This window comes from Anser brachyrhynchus, assembly GCF_964034855.1.
Source record: "Anser brachyrhynchus genome assembly, chromosome: 4".
Taxonomy (NCBI): domain Eukaryota; kingdom Metazoa; phylum Chordata; class Aves; order Anseriformes; family Anatidae; genus Anser; species Anser brachyrhynchus.
The window spans coordinates 9,738,644-9,755,524 of NC_137698.1; the positions used below are offsets into that span (position 1 = coordinate 9,738,644).

General features: G+C 51.0%; 3 protein-coding genes across 15 annotated transcripts in view; 2 read left to right on the forward strand and 1 right to left on the reverse strand.

The window, feature by feature from the left end:
• Positions 1-16,881, reverse strand: part of GRID2 (glutamate ionotropic receptor delta type subunit 2) — an 800,504-nt gene that overhangs the window by 7,198 nt on the left and 776,425 nt on the right. The gene's annotated exons all lie outside the window — the stretch shown is intronic.
• On the forward strand, positions 9,418-11,891 carry LOC308195188 (uncharacterized protein). Its single transcript, XM_080592196.1, has 2 exons — positions 9,418-9,957; positions 10,357-11,891. Exons 1-2 carry the CDS (start codon positions 9,628-9,630, stop codon positions 10,657-10,659), a joined length of 633 nt encoding a protein of 210 aa, XP_080448322.1. The 5' UTR covers positions 9,418-9,627; the 3' UTR covers positions 10,660-11,891.
• Positions 12,678-14,082, forward strand: LOC308195187 (uncharacterized protein; the record flags this gene model as incomplete). The annotated part of the gene is made up of 2 exons (XM_080592195.1): positions 12,678-13,379; positions 13,780-14,082. The coding sequence occupies 2 exons, from the start codon at positions 12,678-12,680 to the stop codon at positions 14,080-14,082; spliced, it is 1,005 nt and encodes a 334-aa protein (XP_080448321.1).

Genomic DNA, 16,881 nt, shown 5'->3' on the forward strand with positions numbered 1-16,881 from the left:
GTAACAGAAGCTTTGAAGGGACAAGGCCCAAACACATGCTCGTTCATTCTTGCTGCCTGCAGCTACCTATGGGCAGAGCGTAGGGAAGCTGCAGCCAGATCCTTCTCAGAGGTGAGTGGTGACAAGGGGAGAGGTAACAGGGACACGCCTGAGCACAAGCAGTTCCAACTAGATTTAAAAAAAAAAAAAAAAAGTTCTTACAAAAAGAGAGGTCAAACACTGGAACGGTTTTGATCATATTATCCCTAGTTATATTCGAAGGTCCACGGGGCAAGGAAGCCTGAGCAACCTGACATAACTGGACCTGCTTCAAACAGAGTTCTGGGCTAGAGACCTCTGGAGGTCCCTTGTTACCAAAACTACTCCTCTGTGACTGTAAACGTGAGCCACATGCTGGTCTCCTTTATGGCATGCAGTGCTTATAGACAAAACTCACTGTAATGCCAGTTCTCACTCCCCTTGCATCCTACATTAGGATTTATGGGAATATTTCAGCCCAGGTATTTAAGTTAGCACAGGAAGCAGACAGTCATCGTTTCTGACAAACAGAACCCTTTTCTATAAGTTCTTACAAAGTAATAGAAGATTAATTTGGCATATATATATATATTTCTATTTAGGAATTACTATACTATCTACATAAGGCAATAACAGAACAACATTCTGTATTTTTTTTTCCTTTCTTTCAGCAGCAGCTCTAATCCCTGAGCAGGGCTATTTTCTCTCTTTTATTCAGTCAGTAATAGAATGAACCATCCAAATGATTGCTCTATTCTCATTAATTAAATGATTCTTCACTTGTCAGTATAATTTCTGATTACACAAGACATCTTTTCAACAATAGGCATTTGCATAAAACACTGAACTTTAGCTTGTTCCTTAACAGAGATTTATTCCTAATTGTACTCCTGGTAATTATCGTCAATTTTCGTTATGGATGTAACATATAAGTTCAATTATTTAAAGGAAAACATAAAAAAAACAAAACAACAAAAAAAAATCCAGGGACAGTAATTAAACAATTACATGGAAAAGCTTAAGAAATTGAAAGTTTATAATGAAGCCTTGTAAAACCGCAACTGAAAACAGATGTTGAGATATAAACTACATAGCAGGAGAAATGATGAGAGCATGAATATTCAACTATATTAACTTCATGCAGGAAAAAAAAAAAAAAAAAGAGAGACCCTGGTTCTATCAGACTTAGGAAATACTTTGTTTCTGAATTCAATTGTTAGTGGAACCAAGACAATAGTTAACACTAGGAAGTTTTAGCACTACCCAGGTTTTCCCCGTTAGGGAAATCACTCTTTTTGTAGCACGTTTTCGGAAATGAAAACTGTACTTTTATTGAAATTCCATGAAGAATGACATTAGGAAGGAAAATTTCTTGGAAGCATGCAGCAGGTAGGCACCGTTACACTCGCATGCTGCAAGAACTTCCCACACGATGGCAGTCTTGCCATAAAAACACGTGCTTTTGCTGCAGCTCCTGCTGGGTGCCCTCACACAATCTAATCAGATACCTGTTGGGTAGCAGACGCTATAATCAGTTTGGTATTTGATTTTCAAATTTAATAACTGACTAAAATAATAATGCATTAACTAAATGCTATGAATGATAACGATACGCTAAATGCTATGATAACGTTCAGCAGGTCCTCTCTTCACAAGACCAAATGTCTCACAACTGAACGTTTCCTTGACTTTTTTGGCTCCTTTGAACCTGCAGCATGGACTGGCATTGCAGCGTGTGAGTCAGTAGTAAGAGGGGTGGAAAGAAGTAGGGTGCGTGACTTCCTGCTGTTTCAAAATACCATAGCCTTAAGGTTATGCAAGGAGCCCGTATATTGAAATAATCTCATTTGTCTGAAAAAAACCATGACCTTTAAAACTTGCTTATGGATAGAGCGTGGGTTATAATATATATTTCTCTAGCAGGCGAATTGTTATAGTAACATTTTTCAAGGCAATGAGGTAAAGTTATTAAACTGCAAAATAATAATAATAATAATAATAATAATGAAAAAGGGAATGTCTGCATATACTTTCATTTGAACCAAAACCAAACGATGAACCCAAACCACTCTGTGATTCTATGAATTCACAGTGCTGATTGATGTCTAGTGGATATAAGCACACAAAACTAAACTGAATGTGGTTTCCAAATCTGACACTGATAGGAAAAAATCCTTTCCTACTGAAACAATGAGACTAGAGCTGAATTCAGCTCAGTAACCACATACCTTGCTGCTGGCAGTTAGATGTGATTACTCCTCCAAAATACCCCCAGAAATGAAACTTATTATGAGAGCAATGTATCACAAACGCTTCACAAGTGCTACAAAATGGAGACATCTGTGACAATGCTGTTTTTTGTTTGCTGGTTTATTCTGAGTTAGAAGTAGCAAGCAAAAGACATGGAAGGCCATTTGCAGCCTGAAATACCAGCTCATGGTCTGAGATAGGAAGGGTTACTAAATACCAGCTTCCTGCACCAGGAGGTATTAGCTCCAGTAACTTCTTCAGCAGCTAGCAGGGAGTCAAACTCTTTGGGCAAAAGCCTCATACCATAGCTTTTCTAAAGAACATCTGGTGCTAAGTCTTTGCAGAATTAAGTTCCCCTCTTGTCTTGCTGAGATAAGATGAAATTTCATTATTCTGGCCTCATCATTGTGGCCTTGCAAGGGATGCACATTGATGCACAAAGCCTTAACTTCAATGCTATCCTAAGAACCAACAAATGTTGTCATTCCCCTGCTGCCCAAGCTGCTGAGGAGAGTGAAGGATTTATTTGTATTTATATGCAGTAGGTGAACATTTGTGTGTGATTTTTGTCTTGCCCAAATGCACAGAATAAAGGGATAAGAAAACAAACAAACAAAAAATCCTAACTTTTTAGTTCATCCTAAAATAGCTGCTTGCCCAGCCACAGCTGCACTACCCAGTTAACCACCTCTAGACCTAAGCCTAGAATTAAAAGGGGTACCTGATCGCTGAAAAACGGAGATGGAGCAAGTGTAGGAAGGTGTAGTGCAGAAACCAATGTCCTGGGGTGAAACAAAGAGCAGAGCAGTGCTCATGCCCACTCCTGAGCAGGCTGAGGTGATACTAGGAGAGCATGCAAGATGAATGAAACACCTTGAAAGACAGAGATCACTGCTATTCCAGTCCTTCTGTTGACTACAGGTCTTAATAACTGTAAACAAGAAATGCTCCTTTTGAAAAAACAGTTCTTGTTTTTCTGATTTTATTTTATTTTTAAGCCAGCATTTTAATGAGCTACCAATCACAGGCTGCAGGAGAGGTAGTTTTTCACACTAGCCAAATGCAGCTCAGGCTGCCAGATTAGATGAAGCCACACTCCCTCTCCACCAGCTCCTACCACTTGACCCAGTAAAAGAATGCCCTTGGGCCCAGCTGTGAAGCCTGCTTTCTGGCAGGGACTGCAAGGAGATCAAAACCCTACTGACTCATGCCCCACGAAGGGGGGCAGGCAGCCACCTTTACACCTGCCCTTCAGCAGCCCTCAGCGTCCCACTGCTGTCACTGGGAAGTCAGCTGGCAGAAAACAGGATAAACCTCTCACTTTCTATATACAATAGAAACAGCTGTGGTAAATCAGACCTGGTGTTCAGCATTAAGGATTTGCATATCGAGCAATTGTAGGAGAGAAAACAGCTGACCTTCTGGTTTTGCTCAGCAATTGACCATTAGCTTCAGAATAGGCAGCACTCGTGACTCGGATCCCATAAATTAGTATCACTTTGTTCAAATTAGTGAACTTGTTTTTACTTAAATCTGTTAAACTTGCACAAACGCTCTCCCAAATACAGAATGCTAAACTGAAGTGAAACAGCACCTGCAGTAATAAGAAATGAGATACTAACTATACTTATTACACAACTGTGGTAGAACTTCATAAGAACTGTTCTACAATAGTTTTATTCAGGTCATGTGGCTATATTAAATGCTAACAGTTCAGAAACTGATAAAGAAAGTCTCCGATCCTTCAAGATAATTTGCTTACTTTTATTATTAAAAAAAAATTAGGTGTGTTTTACTGGCCTTTCACCATACAGACCTTTCCATGTGTTGCCTGTTCGGGAGAAAGCAGTGATAAAAGGACTAATACCTATTTATAAATCCTAAATGACAACCGAACACCTAAAGATAGATACACAAATATCATTAGTTTATTAAGCTTAATGCTATTATGGTAAACACCAAATTAATTCCTTACGGCAAGTCATGCCGTGCCACCATAGAATCATAGACTCATAGAATATCCCGAGTTGGAAGGGACCCGTAAGGATCATCAAGTCCAACTCCTGGCACCGCACAGGTCTACCCAAAATTTTAGACCATGTGACTAAGTGCACAGCCCAAACGCTTCTTAAATTCAGACAGGCTTGGTGCAGTGACTACTTCACTGGGGAGCCTGTTCCAGTGTGCAACCACCCTCTCGGTGAAGAACCTCTTCGTGATGTCCAGCCTAAACTTCCCCTGCCTCAGCTTAACACTGTTCCCGCGGGTCCTATCACTGGTGTTTATGGAGAATAGGTCCCCTGCCCCTCCACTCCCCCTTGCAAGGAAGTTGTAGACTGCGATGAGGTCCCCCCTCAGCCTCCTCTTCTCCAGGCTGAACAGGCCCAGTGACCTCAGCCGCTCCTCATATGACTTCCCCCCTAGGCCCTTCACCATCTTCGTCGCCCTCCTCTGGACACTCTCCAACAGTTTAATGTCCTTTTTGTGCTGTGGTGCCCAGAACTGCACACAGTGCTCGAGGTGAGGCCGCACCAGCGCAGAGCAGAGCAGGACAATCACTTCCCTTGACCGACTAGCAATGCCACGCTTGGTGCACCCCAGGGTACGGTTGGCCCTCCTGGCTGCCAGGGCACACTGCTGGCTCATATTCAACTTGCTGTCAACCACAGCCCCCAGATCCCTCACTGGGGGGCTGCTCTCCAGCGTCTCGTTGCCCAGTCAGTACATATAGCCAGGGTTGCCCCATCCCAGGTGCAGGACCCGGCACTTGCTTTTGTTAAACTTCATGTGGTTGGTGATCGCCCAGCTCTCCAATCTGTCCAGATCTCTCTGCAAGGCCTTTCCACCCTCAGCCAAGTCTACAACTCCTCCAAGTTTGGTGTCATCAGCAAATTTGCTCAAAACACCTTCTAGTCCTACATCCAAATTGTTTATAGAAACATTGAAGAGGACTGGCCCTAAAATGGAGCCTTGAGGGACTCCACTAGTGACCTTCCGCCAGCCTGATGTGGCCCCATTTACCACAACTCTTTGAGCCCTGCCCGTCAGCCAATTGCTCACCCATCGTATGATGTTTTTGTTTAGCTGTATGCCGGACATTCTGTCCAGTAGGATCCTATGGGAAACCATGTCAAAAGCTTTGCTGAAGTCCAAAAAGATCACATCAGCTGGTTTCCCTTGATTGACTATATGGGTGATCTTAACATAAAAGGAAATCAAATTTGTTAGGCGGGACCTACCCTTCATGAACCCATGTTGGCTGGAACCAATGACTGCATTGTCCCCCAGGTGTGCTTCAATAACTTCAAGGATCATCTTCTCCATAATTTTACCAGGCACTGACGTGAAACTGACAGGCCTGTAGTTGCTAGGGTCTTCTTTCTTGCCCTTCTTGAAAATTGGCACGTTTGCCAGCTTCCAGTCTACTGGGACCTCTCCATATTCCCAAGATCGTTGAATAATTGAGAGAGGTCCTGCGATGATGTCAGCCAGCTCTTTAAGCACCCTGGGATGAATCCCATCCGGACCCATGGACTTGTATGGATCCAGGTGGAGCAGCAAATCCCACACACGTTCAGGGTCAGTAGAGAGTTTGTTTCCCACCGTCATGGTCCTCCAGCTCAGGGCACTCTGGGTCCCGAAGCCCATCATCAGTGTTGAAGACAGAGGTGAAGAAGGCGTTAAACGTCTCTGCTTTGCCTGTGTCATTGTCTGTGAGGAGACCTTCCCCATCTAGTAGCGGACCTATGTTTTCTCTGGTTCTCCTTTTCCTGTTCACATATCTAAAAAAGCCTTTTTTATTGTCTCCCACAGACATGGCCAGCTTCAACTCTAGTTGGGCTTTGGCCACACGAATTTTCTCCCTACAAACATGAATAGCATCCCTGTATTCCTTCCACATCGGCTGACCCTCCTTCCAGCAGCTGTACACTTTCTTTTTTCACCTAAGCTCCAGTAGAAGATCCCTGGTCAGCCAGGCCGTCCTTCTGCCCCACCTGCCTGACTTCCGATATTTTGGAATTGCCTGATCTTGTGCTTTTAGGAGGCTGTGCTTAAAGATTGACCAGCACTGATGGATGCCAATGCCTTCAAAAGCAGTTTCCCAGGGGACCTTGCTGACTAGTTCCCTGAGCAGCCTGAAGTCTGCTTTCCCCGTATCCAGGGCTGAAGTTTTGGCGGCAGTTTTCCTTCTGTCACCATAAATTTTAAACTCAACCACTTCATGGTCACTATGACTGAGATAGACGCCAATTGCCATGTCCCCCACAAGACCCTCTCTGTTCTCAAGCAACAGATCAAGGAGGGCACCTTTCCTAGTTGGCTCCCTTAGCACCTGCACCAAGAAGTTATCATCTAGATGCTTTATGAACCTCCTGGACTTGCTCGTGTCAGCCGTGTGGTGATCTCAGTTGACGTCTGGCAAGTTGAAGTCCCCCATAAGGACAAAGGGAGTTGATCTCAAGGCATCTCTTAGTTCTGCAAAGAATAATTCATTGGCGTTGTCATCCTGGCCAGGTGGTCTGTAATAGACTCCCACAACAACATCCCCTTTATTTGTTCGTCCCTTAATCCTTACCCAGAGGCTCTCAACTTTGCCATCACCAACTTGAAGTTCCACACAGTCCAGCCCCTGCTTCACATACATTGCTATCCCCCCACCTCGCCTACCCTGCCTGTCCCTCCTGAAGAGCCTTTAACCATCTATTGCAACACACCAGCCACAGGACTCATCCCACCAGGTTTCGCTTATGCCGATGATGTCGTAGCTGTGGGACTGGGCCAAGACTTCTAGCTCATCCATTTTATTCCTCATACTGCGTGTGTTTGTGTAGAAGCACTTCAAATGCGCCTCCCTACACGCAGCACCTTGTGGAGCTGACTGAAGGACCTCACTAGCACACGGTCCCTCTGATTCTAGTGCACCATCCCTTAGCTCATCACCAGCGTGCCTGGTTTTATCCCTTTCCCCCTTCGACTCTAGTTTTAAAACCCTATCTATCAGCGCTGCCAACTCCTGAGCAAAAATCCTTATCCCTCTCTGAGAGAGGCACATCCCATCTGGTGCCAGCAGGCCCGGTGTCACGTAGACCCTCCCATGATCAGCAAACCCAAAGTTCTGTCGGTTGCACCAGTCCTGAAGCCACGTATTGATAAGTCTGCTTGTCAACGTCGATACCCATCGGAAGGACAGAGGCAAACACAGCCTGTGCCCCTGAACCTTTAACTAGTCACCCTAAAGCCCTAAAGTCGCTTTTGATCACTCTTGGACTTCTCGTTGCTACCTCGTCGTTACCAGACTGAAAGACCAGTAGCGGGTAGTAGTTGGTGGGCTGTATCAGGCCCGTGACTTTCTTAGCAAAGTCTCTCACCCAAGCCCCATGGAGGCAGCAGACTTCTCTGTGGGTTGGGTCCGGTCGGCATACTGGGCCCTCTGTCCCTTTCAGAAGGGAGTTCCCCATGACGACAACCCTTCTTTCTTTCTTGACAGAAGATGTAGCAATGCAGGGGGTAGGTTGCCTTGCCTTGCCTTAGGCACCCTCTCCAACTGGGACAGGCTTTCGTTCTGACTGTCGTGTTCTAGACCCTCATACCTGTTGTGTAAGGGTAGATGGGAAGGTGAGGCAGGCAGGGACAGGGCTCGCCTACCACCCCGAACAGGAACCTGCCTCCATTCCCCTCCTTGGCCTAGGTCTCCTCCTACTGCCTGGCAGGATGAGGGAACTTTTGTCTTCTGCGTAGCAGGAAACACGTGTGCTCTGGCAGGCTCATGAGTCTGTCTCAGAGAGGGTAAAGTACACCTCCACCACCCAATTTCCCACTCTGACTCCCTTATGCTCCTGAGCCTGCTCACCTCCTCCCGAAGCTCCGCTACCTAGCTGAGCAGCTCTTCAGTCTCGGCACACCTCCCACAGGCATACCCCTCGCTGCTGCTGTCGGATACCGACAGAAGACTCAGGCACACCCTGACATACAATTACAGCCTCCAGCCACAGCCTGTCACTCAGATCATGGATTATCTTATCCCCAGCATGAAATTCCCTCAAGGTAAACACCACAGTTCCCCATTGTCCTGCAGGAGCCACCAAGTGCGCCCGAGTCCTTGAAAAAAAGCAGTCCCAAAAGTGGGTTTGCCTTCTCCCCACAGAGGAGCAAATGACCTCTAATACCACCAGTTCCAACCTTTAACCTCGTACTGCCGAGTCTACCACTAAACCATGTTGCTAAACACCACATCTACATATCATTTAAATATCTCAGGGATGGCGTCGCAACAACTTCCCTGGTCAGCCTGTTCTAATGCCACACAACCCTTTCAGTGAAGAAGTGTTTCCTAATATCCCGCCTCAACCTCCCCTGATGCCACCTGAGGCCATTTCTTCTTGTCCTGTCACTTCGTGCCTGGGAGAAGAGACCGACCCCCCACCTCCCTACAACCTCCTTTGGGGTAGCTATAAGGAGCGATAAGGCCTCCCCTGAGCCTCCTTTTCTTTTGGCTAAATAAGCCCAGTTCCCTCAGCCTCTTCTCACAGGACTTGCTCTCTAGACCCTTCACCAGCTTCATGGTCCTTCTTTGGACGTGCTCCAGCACCTCAATGTCTTTCTTGTAGTGAGGGGCCCGAAGCCGAACACAGAGTGAGGTGCAACCAAGAGCCAGAGCCAAGTACAGGGGGACAATCACTTCCCTGGGCCTGCTGCCAACGCTGCTTCTGATACAAACCAAGAAGCTGTTGGTCTTCTTGGCCATCTGCACATATTAGCCAGCACAGTGGCAATTCCCAAGAGACACAAAGCACTGAAACATGCTTGGGTTTGGCCTACGCCTACCGAGCTGCACTCAACGCAGACCCATCTCCCACAGCAGGCCCTGCAGCCACTCCAACCCCAGAGGACCCCAGCTGGGCCCGCAATCTGCTCCTGCCTGTGCCACCAAAGCCCCTGAGCACCCCACCTGTGCTGCGGGCAATGCCACAGCTGCCCCACAGCCCATATGAACAGCATCGAAGGACGAGCATGGGTCCAGGGGGCCCAGGCAACACCCCTGCACTGGCACAGCTCCTCCTCACTGAGCATTTTGGAGCACAGTCCCTGCCCCCAGGGCTCCGACCCAGGCCCCAGTGCTGAGGCAGACCCAGAGCGGGGAATGGCTGTGGGAGTGGCCGGCTGAGAAATTTGGCTCCCCGGGCCCTGCCTCCCTCCCAGGACCTTCCCCTCTTGCTGGGTGCCCCACGAAGGCCTTGTGACATCACAGGGCCATCGGTGACAGCACCGTGTGGCTGCTGGCACCATCACCCACTCAGCGTGCAGACAGCGGTGCTGCTGGTGACGGCCAGAGATCGAGCCCAGAGAAGGAGCAGCAAAATGCTCAGCCCGGGGCTCTCCCTTGTCTTCCTGCTCTGCGTGGCCTCTCTGCTCCCTGGCAGCCTTGGCTGTTCCAGCCGGCCCTCCTGGGCCACGGTTATGTGGGACGTGGCTCCTGAGGACCTGGAGCACCAGGGCATTGGTACAGAGAGCCAGTGCTCCTACCTGCCCTACCTGCTGCACCAGCTTTGGTCCTCCCTGGCCCAGCTGGATGCAACTTTTGGGTCCGTGGAGGTGCCCTATGGGAGCAGCACAGCCCTGTGCCTGCTCGGCGGGGTTTTCCTTGCAGGGATTTGCTTATGGAGGAAAGCCAGGAGATGCCAGAGAGAGGTGAGTGATGGAGGTCAGGCAGGCCAGACAGTGCCACGTTGCTGGGACTGCCAGGCCTTGGACTTTGGGTCAGTAACGGGTAGGACAAGGAGTAGTAGCCCACGTGGTCATGAAGGACTCAGGAGGACCCTAAGGTGCCCTGGGTCTTCCCTGGACCTCTTCCCACCCCTGGGAGGCAGAGGTGGGTCTCATCTTCAGAAGAAGAAACAGGGACAGGCTGATGCCTGAGGGAGAAAAATAAGGGGCCTGCCTGAGGCTTTCTTTGCACATTGTGCTGCCTGGTGCAGCCCAGCAGGACCCAAAGTTCTCAAGAAGAGGCCAAGCCCAGGTGCAGATGTCTCTAGCCCCCCCAAGGCCCATGTCCCTTTCATCATGCCCCCCTTGGCCTCTTGTTTCCAGGAGGTGAGCAAGACGCCCTCAGCTTCCTCAGGGACGTGCTGCCACTGTGGATACTCCTACGACAGCTATGAGGTGCTATGCCGGATGGAAGAAAACATCGTCCTGATGGAGAAGCACCTAAGGGAGCTGCTCCTCCACCACCCAAAAGCTGGCAGAACCCAGAGAGCCAAAAAGAAGAGAAAGGTGGAAGACATGGAAGAGGAGGAGAGCATTTTCTCCATCTCCCTGGAGAGCCACGGCTCCCAAGGAGGCTCTGTGAGGGAATCGGGGGGGGATTGCTCCCCAGTGAATAAAGTATGTTAAACAAAACAATGGAGGTTGCGTGTGTTGTCTTCATCCATCCCTGGTATGCATGTCCCCTGAGAAAGTGGGAGAGAAGAAGGAAAGAGAAAAAGAACAAGAGAGGTAATCTGAAGTGGAGAGCCATCACTCACCGCCTCCCAGAAGCAGACCAATGGCCAGCCAGTGCCTGAGCAAGGGCTACTCTGTAAGGCCAAACCTACAGGTTTTACTTCTGAGGATGACATTCCACGGTGCTCACTTTGGGTCAGCTGTCCCAGCTACGCCCTCCCTCCACCATCAGCTGCCCCCTCCCAAGCCTTCTCGTGGTGCCTGTTTGTCTCAAGTCACATCCAATACAGCAGCATGGGGGTTGCGCTGGAGAAAGTCACCTACCTCCCAGACAGGCCCAAGACAATCTCCACTGCCTGCACCTTGCTCAGGTCCTATGCTACCCAAATGCATCCTCATCAGACACCACCCCTCCTCTCCATCCTTTGCTATTTACACAGGTATCTTTCGCTTTGTCCGTGGGCCATCCGCATCACAGGGCCCCATCACACGTCCATTCCAATAGCCACGCAGATTGGTTCAGTTCATTTAGTCTGGGGCTTGGGCCGCCTCTTATGGGGATCATTCAGAAAAGGACATGGGGCCTGTTGGCTTGGGTCATTGGCTGCCAAAAACAGCTCAGGTTGGGTTTGCCAGCTGCATTTGCCTGCATCTTTATGAGGCCTGTCCTCCCTTGGTCCAGGTGGCTCCTGCTGTATTGTTTCTTCTGTCATGCAATTACAGCCTCCAGCCACAGCCTGTCACTCAGATCATGGATTATCTTATCCCCAGCGTGAAATTCCCTCAAGGTAAACACCACAGCTCCCCATTGTCCTGCAGGAGCCACCAAGTGCACCCGAGTCCTTGAACAAAAGCAGTCCCAAAAGTGGGTTTGCCTTCTCCCCACAGAGGAGCAAATGGCACTTGTCTTTCCCAGCCTGTTGCCTGCAACACTGCAGAGACCTCATCTCCTTCCATGATACATAGGAACGTCTTTTGACAAAGAAATAGCAAGCTATGGCCTGTGAGGCCAAGGCATGGGCCACAAAGGGACACTGGAGGTCCCTCTGCACCAAAGCATGAGCTACGAGTCCTCCCAAAGGAAGAAAGGTGCTCCAAGCAGAGGCACAGAAATCACAGAATCGTAAGGTTGGAAAAGACCTCTAAGACCACCAGTTCCAACCTTTAACCTCGTACTGCCGAGTCTACCACTAAACCATGTTGCTAAACACCGCATCTAGATATCATTTAAATATCTCAGGGATGGCGTCGCAACAACTTCCCTGGTCAGCCTGTTCTAATGCCACACAACCCTTTCAGTGAAGAAGTGTTTCCTAATATCCCGCCTCAACCACCCCTGGTGCCACTTGAGGCCATTTCTTCTTGTCCTGTCACTTCGTGCCTGGGAGAAGAGACCGACCCCCCACCTCCCTACAACCTCCTTTGGGGTAGCTATAAGGAGCGATAAGGCCTCCCCTGAGCCTCCTTTTCTTTTGGCTAAATAAGCCCAGTTCCCTCAGCCTCTTCTCACAGGACTTGCTCTCTAGACCCTTCACCAGCTTCATGGTCCTTCTTTGGACACGCTCCAGCACCTCAGTGTCTTTCTTGTAGTGAGGGGCCCGAAGCCGAACACAGAGTGAGGTGCAACCAAGAGCCAGAGCCAAGTACAGGGGGACAGTCACTTCCCTGGGCCTGCTGCCAACGCCGCTTCTGATACAAACCAAGAAGCTGTTGGTCTTCTTGGCCATCTGCACATATTAGCCAGCACAGTGGCAATTCCCAAGAGACACAAAGCACTGAAACATGCTTGGGTTTGGCCTACGCCTACCGAGCTGCACTCAACGCAGACCCATCTCCCACAGCAGGCCCTGCAGCCACTCCAACCCCAGAGGACCCCAGCTGGGCCCGCAATCTGCTCCTGCCTGTGCCACCAAAGCCCCTGAGCACCCCACCTGTGCTGCGGGCAATGCCACAGCTGCCCCACAGCCCATATGAACAGCATCGAAGGACGAGCATGGGTCCAGGGGGCCCAGGCAACACCCCTGCACTGGCACAGCTCCTCCTCACTGAGCATTTTGGAGCACAGCCCCTGCCCCCAGGGCTCCGACCCAGGCCTCAGTGCTGAGGCAGACCCAGAGTGGGGGGATGGCTGTGGGAGTGGCCGGCTGAGAAATTTGGCTCCCCAGGCCCTGCCTCCCTCCCAGGACCTTCCCCTCTTGCTGGGTGCCCCACGAAGGCCTTGTGACATCACAGGGCCATCGGTGACACCACCGTGCGGCTGCTGGCACCATCACCCACTCAGCGTGCAGACAGCGGTGCTGCTGGTGACGGCCAGAGATCGAGCCCAGAGAAGGAGCAGCAAAATGCTCAGCCCGGGGCTCTCCCTTGTCTTCCTGCTCTGCGTGGCCTCTCTGCTCCCTGGCAGCCTTGGCTGTTCCAGCCGGCCCTCCTGGGCCACGGTTATGTGGGACGTGGCTCCTGAGGACCTGGAGCACCAGGGCATTGATACAGAGAGCCAGTGCTCCTACCTGCCCTACCTGCTGCACCAGCTTTGGTCCTCCCTGGCCCAGCTGGATGCAACTTTTGGGTCCGTGGAGGTGCCCTATGGGAGCAGCACAGCCCTGTGCCTGCTCGGCGGGGTTTTCCTTGCAGGGATTTGCTTATGGAGGAAAGCCAGGAGATGCCAGAGAGAGGTGAGTGATGGAGGTCAGGCAGGCCAAACAGTGCCAGGTTGCTGGGACTGCCAGGCCTTGGACTTTGGGTCAGTAACGGGTAGGACAAGGAGTAGTAGCCCACGTGGTCATGAAGGACTCAGGAGGACCCTAAGGTGCCCTGGGTCTTCCCTGGACCTCTTCCCACCCCTGGGAGGCAGAGGTGGGTCTCATCTTCAGAAGAAGAAACAGGGACAGGCTGATGCCTGAGGGAGAAAAATAAGGGGCCTGCCTGAGGCTTTCTTTGCACATCGTGCTGCCTGGTGCAGCCCAGCAGGACCCAAAGTTCTCAAGAAGAGGCCAAGCCCAGGTGCAGATGTCTCTAGCCCCCCCCAAGGCCCATGTCCCTTTCATCATGCCCCCCTTGGCCTCTTGTTTCCAGGAGGTGAGCAAGACGCCCTCAGCTTCCTCAGGGACGTGCTGCCACTGTGGATACTCCTACGACAGCTATGAGGTGCTATGCCGGATGGAAGAAAACATCGTCCTGATGGAGAAGCACCTAAGGGAGCTGCTCCTCCACCACCCAAAAGCTGGCAGAACCCAGAGAGCCAAAAAGAAGAGAAAGGTGGAAGACATGGAAGAGGAGGAGAGCATTTTCTCCATCTCCCTGGAGAGCCACGGCTCCCAAGGAGGCTCTGTGAGGGAATCGGGGGGGGATTGCTCCCCAGTGAATAAAGTATGTTAAACAAAACAATGGAGGTTGCGTGTGTTGTCTTCATCCATCCCTGGTATGCATGTCCCCTGAGAAAGTGGGAGAGAAGAAGGAAAGAGAAAAAGAACAAGAGAGGTAATCTGAAGTGGAGAGCCATCACTCACCGCCTCCCAGAAGCAGACCAATGGCCAGCCAGTGCCTGAGCAAGGGCTACTCTGTAAGGCCAAACCTACAGGTTTTACTTCTGAGGATGACATTCCACGGTGCTCACTTTGGGTCAGCTGTCCCAGCTACGCCCTCCCTCCACCATCAGCTGCCCCCTCCCAAGCCTTCTCGTGGTGCCTGTTTGTCTCAAGTCACATCCAATACAGCAGCATGGGGGTTGCGCTGGAGAAAGTCACCTACCTCCCAGACAGGCCCAAGACAATCTCCACTGCCTGCACCTTGCTCAGGTCCTATGCTACCCAAATGCATCCTCATCAGACACCACCCCTCCTCTCCATCCTTTGCTATTTACACAGGTATCTTTCGCTTTGTCCGTGGGCCATCCGCATCACAGGGCCCCATCACACGTCCATTCCAATAGCCACGCAGATTGGTTCAGTTCATTTAGTCTGGGGCTTGGGCCGCCTCTTATGGGGATCATTCAGAAAAGGACATGGGGCCTGTTGGCTTGGGTCATTGGCTGCCAAAAACAGCTCAGGTTGGGTTTGCCAGCTGCATTTGCCTGCATCTTTATGAGGCCTGTCCTCCCTTGGTCCAGGTGGCTCCTGCTGTATTGTTTCTTCTGTCATGCAATTACAGCCTCCAGCCACAGCCTGTCACTCAGATCATGGATTATCTTATCCCCAGCGTGAAATTCCCTCAAGGTAAACACCACAGTTCCCCATTGTTCTGCACGAGAAACCAAGCGCACCCGAGTCCTTGAACAAAAGCAGTCCCAAAAGTGGGTTTGCCTTCTCCCCACAGAGGAGCAAATGGCACTTGTCTTTCCCAGCCTGTTGCCTGCAACACTGCAGAGACCTCATCTCCTTCCATGATACATAGGAACGTCTTTTGACAAAGAAATAGCAAGCTATGGCCTGTGAGGCCAAGGCATGGGCCACAAAGGGACACTGGAGGTCCCTCTGCACCAAAGCATGAGCTACGAGTCCTCCCAAAGGAAGAAAGGTGCTCCAAGCAGAGGCACAGAAATCACAGAATCGTAAGGTTGGAAAAGACCTCTAAGACCACCAGTTCCAACCTTTAACCTCGTACTGCCGAGTCTACCACTAAACCATGTTGCTAAACACCATATCTACATATCATTTAAATATCTCAGGGATGGCGTCGCAACAACTTCCCTGGTCAGCCTGTTCTAATGCCACACAACCCTTTCAGTGAAGAAGTGTTTCCTAATATCCCGCCTCAACCTCCCCTGATGCCACCTGAGGCCATTTCTTCTTGTCCTGTCACTTCGTGCCTGCGAGAAGAGACCGACCCCCCACCTCCCTACAACCTCCTTTGAGGTAGCTATAAAGAGCGATAAGGCCTCCCCTGAGCCTCCTTTTCTTTTGGCTAAATAAGCCCAGTTCCCTCAGCCTCTTCTCACAGGACTTGCTCTCTAGACCCTTCACCAGCTTCATGGTCCTTCTTTGGACACGCTCCAGCACCTCAATGTCTTTCTTGTAGTGAGGGGCCCGAAGCCGAACACAGAGTGAGGTGCAACCAAGAGCCAGAGCCAAGTACAGGGGGACAATCACTTCCCTGGGCCTGCTGCCAACACTGCTTCTGATACAAACCAAGAAGCTGTTGGTCTTCTTGGCCATCTGCACATATTAGCCAGCACAGTGGCAATTCCCAAGAGACCCAAAGCACTGAAACATGCTTGGGTTTGGCCTACGCCTACCGAGCTGCACTCAACGCAGACCCATCTCCCACAGCAGGCCCTGCAGCCACTCCAACCCCAGAGGACCCCAGCTGGGCCCGCAATCTGCTCCTGCCTGTGCCACCAAAGCCCCTGAGCACCCCACCTGTGCTGCGGGCAATGCCACAGCTGCCCCACAGCCCATATGAACAGCATCGAAGGACGAGCATGGGTCCAGGGGGCCCAGGCAACACCCCTGCACTGGCACAGCTCCTCCTCACTGAGCATTTTGGAGCACAGCCCCTGCCCCCAGGGCTCCGACCCAGGCCCCAGTGCTGAGGCAGACCCAGAGCGGGGGATGGCTGTGGGAGTGGCCGGCTGAGAAATTCGGTTCCCCGGGCCCTGCCTCCCTGCCAAGACCTTCCCCTCTTGCTGGGTACCCCACGAAGGCCTTGTGACATCACAGGGCCATCGGTGACAGCACCGTGCGGCTGCTGGCACCATCACCCACTCAGCGTGCAGACAGCGGTGCTGCTGGTGACGGCCAGAGATCGAGCCCAGAGAAGGAGCAGCAAAATGCTCAGCCCGGGGCTCTCCCTTGTCTTCCTGCTCTGCATGGCCTCTCTGCTCCCTGGCAGCCTTGGCTGTTCCAGCCGGCCCTCCTGGGCCACGGTTATGTGGGACGTGGCTCCTGAGGACCTGGAGCACCAGGGCATTGGTACAGAGAGCCAGTGCTCCTACCTGCCCTACCTGCTGCACCAGCTTTGGTCCTCCCTGGCCCAGCTGGATGCAACTTTTGGGTCCGTGGAGGTGCCCTATGGGAGCAGCACAGCCCTGTGCCTGCTCGGTGGGGTTTTCCTTGCAGGGATTTGCTTATGGAGGAAAGCCAGGAGATGCCAGAGAGAGGTGAGTGATGGAGGTCAGGCAGGCCAAACAGTGCCAGGTTGCTGGGACTGCCAGGCCTTGGACTTTGGGTCAGTAACGGG